General features: G+C 40.0%; 1 protein-coding gene across 3 annotated transcripts; it reads left to right on the forward strand.

Annotated features, from left to right (window-relative positions):
* The first annotated feature begins 799 nt into the window (after positions 1 to 799).
* Positions 800 to 5,362, forward strand: acp5a (acid phosphatase 5a, tartrate resistant). Of its 3 annotated transcripts, none has more exons than XM_007257159.4 (6): positions 800 to 899; positions 2,650 to 2,746; positions 2,953 to 3,152; positions 3,359 to 3,483; positions 4,468 to 4,813; positions 4,896 to 5,362. In XM_007257159.4, the coding sequence occupies exons 2-6, from the start codon at positions 2,650 to 2,652 to the stop codon at positions 5,130 to 5,132; spliced, it is 1,005 nt and encodes a 334-aa protein (XP_007257221.1). In that variant the 5' UTR covers positions 800 to 899; the 3' UTR covers positions 5,133 to 5,362. The 3 variants fall into 3 exon arrangements, with proteins under 3 accessions (XP_007257221.1, XP_007257220.1, XP_022530902.1); XM_007257158.4 differs by lacking the exon at positions 800 to 899 and adding an exon at positions 2,296 to 2,381; XM_022675181.2 differs by lacking the exon at positions 800 to 899 and having other exon boundaries at positions 2,668 to 2,756.
* The last annotated feature ends 9,365 nt before the right edge of the window (positions 5,363 to 14,727 follow it).

Below are 14,727 nucleotides of genomic sequence, written 5' to 3' on the forward strand. Positions count from 1 at the left end.
TGATGCCACATGAAAAGTACACAAGCACAGCTTGCATAGGGACCCTGTGGAACAGTATCTAGCAGTTGCTACAGAAAAACTCTCACCCTTAAACAAAAAAGAGCCAATCAGCTTGCTGCCTGTGTGGAGAATAGAGAAAACCCCCCTAGCTGTGGAGATGTGTGCAGGCACAGTGGCCATAACTAGCCTAGAAATGTCATCAATGTCATCAGTGATGTAAAATTTGTTGATCAAATGGTAATTGGACCTTTGGTTTCCAGTATTTTGGTCTCTCCCCATTCAAACAGATAGGAGGCTGGTCTCGCATAAGAGCATAGAAATGCACAGCCTCATTACCAAGATGGCTGCAGAGTAAGCGGACTTGCCTATAAATACTTTAAACCACATAGTTTCGGACCCATGACGTGACGTCAGTGTGTGGTTGCTGGAGTAACATATATGTGAGCTTGTGAGTATCCACAAGCATTTGGACAGATTGTGGATGTATGTGCAAACATCCTGTTTAAAATGTAAACCACAGTCACATAAATCTAGCCATTCAGCCTAAAGTTATGAAAAATCTCAATCTTGTCTTTAACTGGGTCATGTGACCTGCTGTTGTGGCCTGCAGTCTATTCCATTCACACAGTGTGTGTCTGTAGGTGTTTAGGCTGCAAATACTACAGTGGAAAACTTGCTGTTATGTTTCCAGCTTTTCTAAACAAAAGTATCCATCACATGTTGCTCACACTGCCGCTGAGTCAGAGCAGAAGTGCTGTGAGACGTGTTGCACCTGTGTGTAAAAGGGGAATATAAAGCTGTGAGTGTCAGAAAAACTCAGGAGGACGTAGAGCTGCTGCTGTTCAGCTGTGAGAGTCAGGGTTTTGCATTTTCTGACGCAGAGTGGAAACATCAGAGCTGTAAGTAACAGACTATTACTGACTATGTAACATTTCTATTTTTATGTTTGTATTATTTTTTTTTTGTTTTTAATTTTTTTTCTAATTAAACTTTATACTAAATGTAAATGACACAATGTGGATATTCCGAGTGGGGCAACGGTCTAAGTGTTGTCTCCATCATCAGGAGGTTGCAGGCGCTACCGTCGTCTGTATCTGGGAGTTCCAGACATAACAGCATATGTTCTCTCTTTTCTTTTGGGTGTGTAAGATGATCCTCCTTCCAGCCAGAACAGACTTCATTTAGCTGCAGTACCTAAATAATCAGTTACTGTTCTCCTCCAAGTTTGTTGAGCTCCAGTGGTGTTACTTAAACCGCTGTTTAATAAGAAGTGGAGGAGTTTCATGTCTCTAGCATTCATCCTCCTGGCACTGGCTGCATAATGTGAAAGGGGGTTATGAGATATTCAAAACTATATTGAATTACTAAAAGTAAACATATTTTAAACAACAAGATATTTAAGGTGTGTGAGAATAAATGTTAATAAAATGTTGCATATGCCAGGGCCAGAGTGCAGGGAAAACCATACTTTGACACCCCCTGAAGCAGAGGGTGACATCTTGTGCCAGATTTACACTACATGATTTTATCCCCGGTTTTTAAGCCACCAGTTACTTTTGGGGATTGATTATATTTCCCTCAGATCAGAGGAACGTCATTGTTCAATGGGCTCCGGCTTAGTCTCTATCTGTGAAAAGTTGAAAAGATGCAATCTGAGAGCTCACTAAGTGATCACCAATGCTTCACACACTTCTGACAAATATCTACAAGGTTTGATATCTACAAAACATGATTTTAGAGAACAGACAGACTCACTGGGGGTTCCTCCTGGTGAAAGACCTTTGCTATCATTTCGTCTAAGACGCAAAAAAAATGCTGACTTAATGTTAATACCTCTGTATCTAAATCTGAAGGGAACAATATGCCCTGATGTTGCTAGGCTAAAGACTAGGCTAATTGTGAGCATTTAGCTGTGTTTTCGTTATTTGTTAGCAATTTTATCCAATAAAATAACAGTCTAGATTAAAAATAACAAAGTCAGACCTAACTAAGTGATTTTCTGCCTTAAATCCTACTTTACTAGGCAGCATTTTTTAAATTTCAGACACAGAACTGGAAATTTGTGATCCTGTCTTAATGAACACTTTAATACTTTAACACTTTTAATATTATTCCTAATAAAACTGGTGTAAAATAAGTGAATCTAGAAATAAGGTGTGGTAATGTGCTTGGACTGTAGATGAGAGGAGTGTTCAATGGGCAATGCTGATTGGGGTTTGGGGGAGGAGTTTATCAGAGAGGGGAGTCTGCTGATTGGTGAGGGTTATGATGGTGATCAGTGTGTTCAGCTGTTTGAGGAGGTAATGGGAGAGTATTTAAGAAAATTGAAAGGGTTGGGATGAGTGTTGGAGGTGTAGAGATAGGAACACAGGGAGTTTGAGGTGAGGAACTGTGAAGCTGGTCTGCTTTGCTTTGCTTTGTTTGGTTTGGGTGTTTGTGCTAGTCTGATTAGACGATTGTGATGTTAACTTTACTGATTTATGTATTTCTTTTTTGTTTTATTCTCTAGTGGGCAAATGTTATTCCAAAGCTACAGACAAATTGAACTGCTGATGTTTATGTATTTTAATATTAAATGCTCTTAATGTATCTTCAGATGAGGGGTGTAAATTAAATGTTTCTTTACTGACTGCTGTGTTTGTCCTGCAGATGGCACCACAAATGATCTCCATCTTAATCTCCATATTTGCTCTCCCTGCTGTCCTTTGCTACCCTCCTTCATTTATAAACCTGGAAACCGAAGACCGTGAGTTCATGTGTGTTTAAAGGGCTGTTTTGCTCATAATCTGCATAATTTGAAAAACTTCAGAGGGGTTTTGATATGAAAATTATGGTTCCTTGGAAAATCTTGACTCAAATTTCTTTACAGTGGTGGTAAATAGAACCAGCCACCACAGTGGAACGTTGGTTTGATTTGAATGTCTTTGCAATGCAAACCTTTTTTCTCTCCAGGAAATCAGTCATCTATACGGTTCCTAGTGGTGGGGGACTGGGGTGGTCTGCCAAATGCTCCATTCACCACCCCGATCGAGTGGGCCACTGCCCGGGAGATGGGCCGGACGGCTGACCAGCTTGGTGCTGACTTTGTTTTAGCACTGGGTGATAACTTTTATTATAAAGGGGTGAAGAGTGTGGATGATCCTCGGTTCCAGGTGAGTAAAGATCCAGATGTTTGTACCAAAAAATGTTTCTTGAACATGCTTGTTGGCTTTTCCTTATTAGAAAAATACAATTGTACAGTTTCTTAACAAAATTGAATGCTTCTGTTATGGGAAAGTAAGAGTCCACTTACAAGAAGGCATGTTTTGGTTTAGAGCCCTTTTCTGCTGAGTTTACTGATTGACTGTTTCTGCTGTAGGAGACCTTTGAGAATGTCTACACTGCCAAGTCTCTTAATATTCCATGGTTTGTTGTTGCTGGCAATCACGACCATGCAGGAAATGTTCTCGCACAGATCCAGTACAGCAAGGTCTCTCCACGGTGGTGAGTCTCCTTCACCTACTCAGACTTCACACCTCTAGCTGTAACTAGTGCAGATGTTTAAGTCTACTGTTGGGTTTCTTGGTTTGCTCATGAGCACTCCTTTTACAATACTGCAGACTTATTGATGTAATTGCAATAACATGTTCATTATGCTGTGTTTTAGTTTACCTCAGAAGTGGAACATTTGTTTTAAGGAGTGTTTTGTCCACTTTTTTATTATTTTTGTTGAAAAATCAATTATTGAACTCTGGTTTTAACTTTTCCACCAGAAATTGATTCCTTTGTTTGACTTATGATTGTGTTTGACATGAAGTTGTACATAAACACAATTTCCTATTATAATACTCCTAATTTTTCTATGAACATGCCTTAAATGAGAAGTCTGAAGTGGACTTTAGGTGTAGTGAAGCATAAGGAGTACAGACTTTTGAAGAACAGCCCCCCCACTGTTTACCTCAGCATTCCCAAATACAGCATTTTTAGCCAATTCTCTTGATGGGCTTACAGTGCTAGTGTTTTCAAAGTTCAGGGCTATTTTTTTAAATGTTGGGGCCTTTGGACTTCTACCAATGAAGTGTGGAGCTACTTTGAGCTTGTTAAGGGTGTTAAATGCCTCTATCGCTAGCATTTAAGTCTGTTGGCGAATCTGCTAAATGCTCTGTATCTTTGAATGTGTGAGTGAACAGATGTTCATACTATTTCACTACCCCAGATCTGTTTCAGTGGATTTCTCCTTTTTAAAATCTTTTTTTTGTGCATCTTCTACATCAAACTTTTACTTTGCTGAAGTGTTTCTAAAGGCATGTGGTGGCAGTAAAAACAAAGGTGATTATTGCCACTATTGTGCTACTGTAAATCAGTCATTTGGCTGCGATTACTAGCCTTAAAGCTCCAGGGACATGTCACTCTAACTTTTTAGAGCGTTATGAGGTCAGGTCAAGTTTAGTTTCACTGTGCTCTGCTTACATTCTTCTGCCTTTACAGGAACTTCCCATACTATTACTATGAGCTCAACTTCCGTATCCCCAATACGGACAGCACAATGACCATCCTAATGCTGGACACAGTGCTACTGTGTGGAAACACTGATGACTTTAAGGACCAGAAGCCCCAGGGCCCTCCAAGTAATGTGCAGGCTAACCGCCAACTAGTGTGGCTGCAGGAGCGCATGGCTCGCTCTAAAGCTGACTTCCTGCTTGTGGCTGGACATTACCCAGTCTGGTCCATCTCAGAACATGGCCCCACAGACTGCCTACTCAAGAGGCTGCGTCCCTTGCTGTTGAAGTACAAAGCTACAGCCTACTTGTGCGGCCATGACCACAACCTTCAGGTTTGTGCGAGTCCTCTTGTACTGCATAGAAGGATGCTTGCATTTTGGTGTTTATTCTCACTTTCCTCTTCTGTTCCCTTAGTACTTGAAAGAGTCTGACATTGGTTATGTGGTGAGTGGTGCTGGGAACTTCATGGATCCGGATGTCCGGCATCGTAATGACGTTCCCAAAAACTCCCTCAAGTTCTTCACTGGCAAAGCTTCAACCTTGGGGGGATTTACACACATGGAAGTGAGCAAGAAGAAACTGACCATGACTTTCATCCAGGCTAGAGGAACCTCGCTCTACAGGGCTGTTCTTCCTAAACGGGATCTCTAACCCAGAGTGGCCTGCTGATCTGTTGTGGGTGCTTCTGTTTTATAGACTTGAGATTTGTGGCAGTGTTACTATAGTGTAGACTCTCTCAAGTGATTTTTGATTAGATTCTTTTGTATAGAAAATTTTAAATCTGGTTTTGAATTGTTTTGATTGATTTTTACTTGTGTTGAAAAATAAATGTAAAAACGTATGTATTTTAAATGTAATTAAACAAGCGTTTGATGTTTAAATTGCTTTTGTTTTCTTTATCCACTTTGTTGTGCCGGGTTGGGCAGGTGCACCACATGCTGTAATCAGCAGGTCTAAAGGCAGACTCGTGTATGCTGCCACCAGAGGGCAGCAGTAATTCACCCTGCAGCTCTTTAAATACATTAGTTCAGGTTCTTTTTGGCCTGCAGTTTTCTCTGCTCAAACACTAGGTTAACCTTATTTTGATGGAAATTTGCAAACTGTGCTGTACCAATGGGGTGAAGGCTGGTTACAAGCCTGGTCTAATGGTGCAGAATTTTTTTTTTTTTTTTTTTCCTTACTTCATCCCAACAGTGGTTTTTAATGCGACAGACGATTATAACTGCTGTTTTAGCTTATTTGCAGTAAGCCTTTTTTTTTTTTTTTTTTTTTTTTTTTTTTTACTAATTTTAAGTGGTTAGGAACACTTTAAAATATAGGCATTTAAAAAAAATTAAAATAGTAAAATATTGCATACTGATAAGCAAAATTTTAAAGCAAGAATAAAGTGAGGCTCACACAGCAAAAAATCAAAAATTAAGTTATGCAATATACAGCAGCTGCACTTAGATGGCAGCATGGCAATAAGTCACATGTTTGTGTACTGTAGCGGGCATGTCTTGTAGTGTTGTGAGATGCAGACAGACACTATTGTGCGAGCATGCTAACCGGCCACGCGGATACTCACACTCGCGAACTACCTAGGACACACCCACACGAGACAAACTCAGACAAACTAAACCCCCACGTCTCCCAACCCATGATTTTACATTTTATACAGATTTATTTTGGAACGCCAACATGTTGGCTATGTTGATATTGCCAGCAATTGCCTGGAGACCCCAGAAAACGATTGGTTTAGAATTGATTGCAACGACTAACTCTGAGAGGCTGATATATTCTTTGATGGTCAATGCAGGAAAGTACAACACTGTAATCAGAATCCCTCTCAAGGGGGCCCCTCCAACTAGTTGCTGATAGTAAAATGTAACCAGACAGGAACATGTTCAGCAACACTAGAACGGGTAAAGCTACGAACTAACTGACATTTCACTTTTAAACCATGGGTTATGATATGTGTTGGGGTCCCTTTTGCTTAGGCCCCCCCAAATGCCTTGAAATGACCCTGAATATATCCAGTCTGTTTATAATCTGCTCTGACTTTAAAAGTTTTGTAGTGTATTCCAGGCTTAAGTTGGATCCAATGTAGTATAGCGAATGTAGTTTCTGAAGTTTAGTACTAAATTTTAAAACTTTAATTTCATTTCATTTAAAACTAATACATTTTAAATGTAATTTTCAATAAGTAGTTAGCATGTCAAATCTGAAACACATGTTCATATACATTCATCCTGGCTAAAATCATTTCCTATTAAATAGGTGTTTAAAGATGCTAAAGTTTGTTGCCCTCCTAGTGTGTTGTTGTGTCTGTAATTGAGTAGCACTATACTAATATGAACAGTGCAGTTAGAGTAAACATAAACAGGTTCATGTTAAGGGTTTCCAAGTTAATATTGTCTCAGTTGACTTTTTTTATAGACACAGAGAGGCATGCACTACTCTCTCTCATACACACACACACACACACACACACACACACACACACACACACACACACACACAGGCTTGATGCCCCCTCATCCAGTCTTTTTGTTGATTAGATATCACCTCAACAGTCCAATTGAAACAAAGTGTAGGTATGTTACTAAATAAGCTGACTTTTTAAATATAACTATAATAATGCATGACAGTCTACTAAAAATAGGCAGAAAATAGCACACTATCAACTAGCTGCTTGTGATATTCTGTCCTCAATTACTATTTCTGATCTGTGACCTAAAGATCCCCTTTGATTGCATTTATCTAAGGGTAGCCTGATCAGATCAGGTCAAACAGCTGATTAACAATCTTATTAAACAGAGGCTGTGGTTTATTTTTGGCTCTCCCTTTTTAGAGCCTCTGAGTGCTTTAAATTGTTACTATGTTTAAGGGAGTTTTGCTTCCCATAGCTGGATTTGCCACCTCTGGCTTTGAATAGATATTATGTTTATCTGTATCTTTACTATATTTGGTACACTCTGCTGGTATTTTAAATAGAACTTCTCTTTGAGTATTGGCTCAGTCAGGTTGACCTGAGGACATTATCACTAAGCTAATGCTAAATCTGTTCCCTCAGCCGGCACTGGCCGTGTAAAGGGAAGCGGATCACTAATTGGCTCACGGTGTATCCGTTTCCTGTTTAGTGTGTGCGTTTATCTTTGATTTTGAGTGAGTAGACAATATTTAAACCCTCGTTGAAGTGTACAGATCCTTATGAAACAGTCTTACACCAGAACAGATAACCGAATTCCCTGGGGGAGAAGGAGAACTCAGGCTCTTTTATTAACATTAACAAATATTTATTTGTTCCTCATATAGTAAAAAAGAGAGATATCTCTAGAAATATACTCATTTGACCATGTCAATCTTTACACTGTGTCAGAATTACATGATGAAATACCTATATTTCATTTTGAAATGCAAAAATCCCACAATTTGTTTCAAAATTTCCATTTTATTTGGTTTAAAGAGGCATTCCAATACAATAATAAATTATAAAAAGCTAGAAATATTATTGGTTAACCTTTTTACAGGTTAATGGGAAAAATAAGCCCAATGTAGTTAAAGCTCAGCCCATCTTCAGAATGAATAATCAGAAAGGAGATTTAGTTTTTAAAATAGAAAACATCTTTCTGGATAAGCTGCAGCACCAGTGTAGGAGGACAGCAGGCATATGAAAAACACTTATCTCCATTTTTGTCGATTTTCAGTTTAGTACATAATTTGAACAGACAAACTGTCTTTTACACTGTGTCACAATTTCTTGATGAACGGACCAATAGAAACTCTTCAAAATTACCTGAAATAAACTGTTTTTACATTGACTTCCATTGAAAGTTTACAAGGTTTTTTCCCTCTCCTGTAAAGTTGCTGTTTTGGAGATAAGTGTTTTTCATTGGACAGCGACGATATCTACCAAATATGTTGATATGGATAATTGATTTGAGTTTCAGTCAGGTGGCTCCTTAAATTTCAGTTCAGTTCAAAAACAGTTGTTAATTTATTTAGTTTAAACTCTTTCTCCAGTTTAGATATAGATTATTATCCTGAATAAAAGAGCCAAAGATCTGTGAAGCACTTTAAAAAACATAACATCTCAATCCACAAAAAAATCCACAAAGAGCAGACACCCGTACAGAAATCACACCTGCTCCAGCATGAAGTCTTTGGTCTCTCCTCAGGTGACACAAACTGCAGGTGAGGTTTTCCTCCCTGTCCTTACACTGCCCACAAAATCACCTCTGAAAAGCTTCTGGGAGTAAATCCAGGCTTATCTGGTCCTCCAGCGCCAACAGGCTTTAACCCAGGTCCAAGCTGAAGTTCTTCTCAGGCCTTTTTACAACAACTATACAGTCCAGTAGGTGTCCTGTGATATCTGGCACCAAGACATTAAAGCAGATCCTGTAAGATGTGAGGTGCGAACTCCATGAGCATCAGTGATCTTTGGGTGACCATGACCCTGTTGCTGGTTTACCAACTGGTTTACCCTTTCTTGGAGCTCTTTTTATAGGTAGAGACCAACATATACTGGGAATACGCCACAAGAACTGGAGTTCTGAGCTCAAAAAATGGTTCTTCTCAAAGTGCCTTAGATTCGAACACTGACTTGGTGCTGCACTTGCTGCTTAAAATCTATTTTTTCTGTGATGTAAAGATTAGCCTAGTAACGTAATCTTATTTGTTTGCCCCTGTTCTTCACTTTTTTTATATAAAAAAGTAGTCCCCGTCCCTTTCACTTTCCATGAGGTTTTCTGGTATACATGTCCATTAGGTGGAACCTGTGTAAAGGCTGTAAGCCAGCGAGTTTTCAGAAAAGTTCTGATAAACATGTTAAAAAAAAACAGTCTATGATAATTGAACATACGAATAAAGATTGACTAAAACTGATTATTATTTTAAAATGTGTAGAGCACTCGTTTGAAGAATCTGCCCATCGACTTCTATTAAAATTTAGGGTTGAGGAAACAAAGTTATTATCTGTGGTGATCAACTGTATGATGCAGGTAAGATCAGGATGGAAAACCTTGAAATCCCTTAGAATCCATCAGTGGTGCTGATGTGACCGTAACATAGGGTCATTAGAAATCAGGGGTAGAAGTATGTGGAGTTCAGAGGGGCCTCTGGGGTGGAGCCGACCACTTTGTGGTCAGTTTGCGGGATCCGGCCTGGGCTCTTGTTTTCAGGCTGCAGTGTGACAGCGGGGCTGGAGGGCATGCTGTGGGCGTGCGCAGGGAAGAAGTGAGGTATGTAGGGAATGACTGCCAGCAGGGGGCTGGCCTGTGGGCTATTCTCTGGAGAGAGCGGAATCACCACATCATCCTGATCCCACACATGAAAAGCATTCGGGTGGGACATGGTCAGTGCTGGGGGCATGTGGGCTGGACTGGAGATGCCAGTCTCATTCAGCTCTTTCAGGTCTTCCTCTTGGGGACCAAGAGCATAGTCTGGAGAAAGAGAGGAAAGAGGACAGGAAAGGATTATTGGTATTCACAGAGGAAGATTTTCTTTTCTGCCATGCCTCTACAGGGGTTAAGATTCAATGTATCCCAGTGCATTGCAACAGTAAGGAAAGTGCATAAAAAACATAACATGATTATATTAATAAAAACAAAGTAAAAGAAAAAGTTTTCTTTTTATGCAATCATATTTGTGGGATCCAGCAATAGAGTACAACACTTTTATAGCAATTTTTATATGTAAATTAATAATTAAACGTATTTTTTTTAATTCTATACAAAATATTGCAATATTTTGATATTCTGATCTCTTGATCTCTTCTACCTCAACTCTGTAGTGTACAGGCTATTATCACTGATTTAACACTCTTCAGCCGTTCACATTCAGGAAAAAACACAGGAAAAGTTGCTACCGCAGTATTCTCTACCAATGGTTTGTGGTTAACAGCCATGCAGGATAATGTAGTAAGTTTGTGATGGTACCATATACCATCTTTTATGCCAGGATCAGACTAAACAAAGTTTTTGTAGTTATTTTTACAGTGGTCATTCAGTCTCAATTCTATAAGTGCTATGTGTGATGCTGGTGATGCTCTGCCATGATACCATACTACAATTGCAAATAATAGGACTCACATTAACAGTAACAGTAAATCACAAGCCAGGTCCATTTGGTCCTTAGCCCTTTACATTCATATGCATATGTGATCTAAAACTTCAGATTCTGGGTTACAAGAAACTAAATAGATGTCCTATTTTGTGCAACAGCCCCTTTAAAAAAAATAACTTAAAATGCCCATTAACAGTTTAATGCAGATAGTGGAGGTTCCAGCAAAACCATGCCTACCTGTTTCTTCAAATTTTCTTAGATTAGGGAAACTAATCATAGTTAATCATAGTGATCTAGAACTACACCAGACTACAGATGTATAGATATGGATGAAGTTCTCCTTTAAAGCATCTGCTTATTTACTTCAATTATGTACTTACTGTCTATGCTGTGTTTTTTCAGTTAACCTTGAACATGTATCTGTTATTGCAACTGGAGATCCAGCCTAACATTGCACTGTGCAATCCTGTATCAGTATAATGACGATGATGATAAATTGAATTAAACAGATTTGAAATAACACCTGATACAACTGATAATAAGACACTTACCGAGAATATCATGTGCAAGGTCTTTGATCAGGTGACCCACAATAGCGTAGGCCACAGCAACGACCACCACAAAGGCCATCATCAGGTACAGTAGTGTCCGGGGCAGCTGGAGCAAGTCCCTTGGAGGGGGGCGGTACTGACGATACACTGAGGGGTCTGAAGGGTCCATCACAGCTTTGAAAACACACACTAACACAAATACACTTATTAACACACGCACACACACACACACACACACCGATACACTCTGTCTGCGATGCTGCAGGTAGACTGACTAGGTGTACAGACTGAGTGTGTGGGTTCCTCGCTATCAGGGGCTGAGCCTTTATTAGATTAACACTAAAGCCTCTCTCTTACCATTAGCAGAGAGGTATTAGTGCAGGCCCGTGTGATGAAGGATCTTACATGAGGAGTGCTAATCTCCCCACCTACGGTGATTTACTCTTATTGGCCATTATTAGAAACACTTGCCCTACTGTGTGCTCCCACTCGCGGGTCACTTTATTAGAAACACTTGCCCTTGTGCTTCCACTTTATCAGAAACATTCACCCTACTTTGTGCTTCCACTCACTGGCCAGTATATGAGAAACACTTGCCTTACCTTGCGCTACCACTCACTGGATACTTTATAAGAAACATACATACTACCTGTGGTTCCAAGTGGCCAATTTTTTAGAAACACCTATACTAACTTGTGCCTCCACTGACTGGTCATTTTATTAGAAACATCCATCCTACTTTGCGCTTTCACTCACTGGTCTCTATATGAGAAACAGATACTTTATTAGAAACATACATACTATCTGGTACTACCACTCACTGGCCACTTTATTAGAAACATTTGCCCTTGTGCCTCCACTTACTGGCCACTTTATTAGAAACACTCATCCTATCTTGTGCTTCCACTCACTGGCCACCTTATTAGAAACAATTGTGCCTTTATTAGAAACAATTGCATTTGTACTACCACTCACTGGTCACTTTATTAGAAAAGCTATTGCATGATCTCAAATTCTACTTCTATGTCATGCTGCCCTCTGCTGGACAGGGTTTTGTGCTTCTGTCCAAGGATCTTCTGTCTGACCCTGTTTTGACCCAAAACAATAGCTGCCGTCTTATCATCTTACAGCCGAGGGCCCATTATTTCCTTTACACCAACACACACAATCTATTCTATGATACAAACCCCTGTTTTACAACAGTCATTGCCTGGATCTATTAAAGAGCTCATATGCCACATTTCTCTATATGTTAAACCCTCTGACCTCTACTTACAGCATCTGCGTGAGATTATTTATTTTTTTTAACACCAACTCAATTTTGCTCTCATTGGCTGTCCTGCACTATGACTCATTTTAAAACAGTTTGAGCTGAAATACTTCGTATAACTTCAACAAATAAATTTAGGCAAAGTGAGTAGGACTGAATGGGTTGAAATAACCTGCTGTAGAGTGAATGGGTGAGACTAAACTGTTGTAGGATGAATGACTTTACTGCTGTAGGTTGAATTGGTGAGACTAAACTGGCGTCACGTCAATGTCGAGGGCGCAAACATAACAGGTGAAAAAAAATTAACCAGCGTGTTTTAACTGTTTGCCCAGCTAGCCGGTTGCTCTAGACACTAAGCCGGGCAGACAATTCGGCAAGCCGGTAGCTACCGGCGAGAGCCTGGGCAGACAGAGAGGGACGCTCCGGGCACTAAACCTGGGCAGACAGCGCGGGTCGCGCCGGTGAGCGGGCTGTTTGGATGTTAGCATAGCCAGATAGCTAACTCTCCTGCTGTCCTTGTTTCTCCGCCCTCCTCCAGCTCGTGGAGGTAGGCGGTCTGTCACGAACCCTGGAGATATCAGCCAATAGCTTTGGCTGAGGGAGAAGCCCCTGGCCCCGCCCCCAAACTGTCAAAACCAACCCTTTCAAAACCGAACCCAAAACACTCAGTCGAGCACACACTGCTGCTGCAGGTGATTCACACAGCGCGCGAGGAAAAAAAGCACCCGAGATAAGAAAAATGAAGCTCGAGACCTACATTTTCTTCGGCGCGCACACCATTCCCTTTTTTTTTTGCTCTGTAGTTTCACATTGGTGCTCACGAGAAGTTAAACACACGCAAAGTGTTAAAACACGCTGGTTATTTTTTTTCACCTGGTATGTTTGCTTCCTCGACTTTTGACATTGATGTCATAAAAATGGTGAGACTAAACTGAAAGGGTGAGACTGAACTGCTGTATACTGAATGTGTTGAAATACACTGCTGTAGATTGAACAGGGTTGGACTAAATTGCTGTATATTAAATGGGTGAGACTAAACTGTTGTAGGATGAATAACTAAACCGCTGCAGGTAGAACTGATGGGACTAAACTGAATTGGTGAGACTAAACTGCTGTAGGTTGAATAGGTTGGTAACATTAATAATTATTAGTATATTTTAAGGAAAGGTTATATAACTGTGTGGGATGCCATGCCTCTACTGACCAGCGTTCCTCTGGTCTCTGTTTCTTTGTTGTCAAGGGAACAGTTTTGTAGCAGTCTGTGAGCGTGGAAACGCTGCTCATGGCTAATTGCTTTATACTCCCACCCTTAAACTAGTTGTGTGTATGACTGTGTGTGTGTGTGTGTAAGATGAAGCTGTGTTGCTGTATTATTCATGCGAACACACCGCGCTACACGCGCCTTATTTCTCAGAAGCCCCACCCTGATGATCCTCATCTTCACCCCCACACCCTCCTCTTCCTTATCATAGTGACGGGATTTCTATGTTAATGTTAACTCTCCGCGCGCCGTCTGTGCGCGGTAATAAACTGATATAAATACATAAATATGTAAATATCATTTTAATATAACGCTCCGCTCGGCTGCCGTTCAGTTTTAGCGTTGCGCAGGAAAGGGGGCGGGATGTAGCGCGCAACAGCTGCTCTGAACTCCTACTGGCAGATACAACTGTCAGTCAGAGATAATGCAATCTGATTGGAGGATTCAGGCACCGCGCTCTCTCAGAGGTGACGCCAATTGGGTTGCCAGATTGGGATAGATTGTTTTGTGGACTATTGTAGAGATTTAGACAAAAACAAAAAAATAACAAGAACAACAACAGTAATAACCTAATTACAGGAACACATTTATTAAATTGGATTTTCAGCTTTAGATAGGGGAGCACACTTCCAGGAAATGTTATAATATTGATATTCTGGTTATGTGATTTTTATATTTTTTAATATAATGGTAACATCTATATATACGTGTTACATTTTATTTTCTGCAGTGATTTAAAGTCTTTGTGTATGCATATCAACATATATATGAGAAAATGAGAAATGGCTGAAATAACAAAAACGATGCAGAGCTTTCAAACCTTAAATAATGTAAAGAAAACAAGTTCATATTCATAAAGTTTCAAGAGTTCAGAAATCATTATTTGATGAAATAACCCTGTTTTTCACAGTTTTCATGCATATTCTCCTCCACCAGTCTTACACAGTGCTTTTGGACAACTTTACGCCACTCCTGGTGCAAAAAACATGCAATTCAGCTTGGTTTGATGGCTTGTGATCTTCCATTTTCCTCTTGATTATATTCCAAAGGTTTTCAATTTGGTAAAATAAAAAAACGTATGGTTTTTCAGAGCTGTATGTCATGATAAACTGGGCGGGG

The sequence above is a fragment of the Astyanax mexicanus genome, chromosome 5 (assembly GCF_023375975.1).
Source record: "Astyanax mexicanus isolate ESR-SI-001 chromosome 5, AstMex3_surface, whole genome shotgun sequence".
Taxonomy (NCBI): domain Eukaryota; kingdom Metazoa; phylum Chordata; class Actinopteri; order Characiformes; family Acestrorhamphidae; genus Astyanax; species Astyanax mexicanus.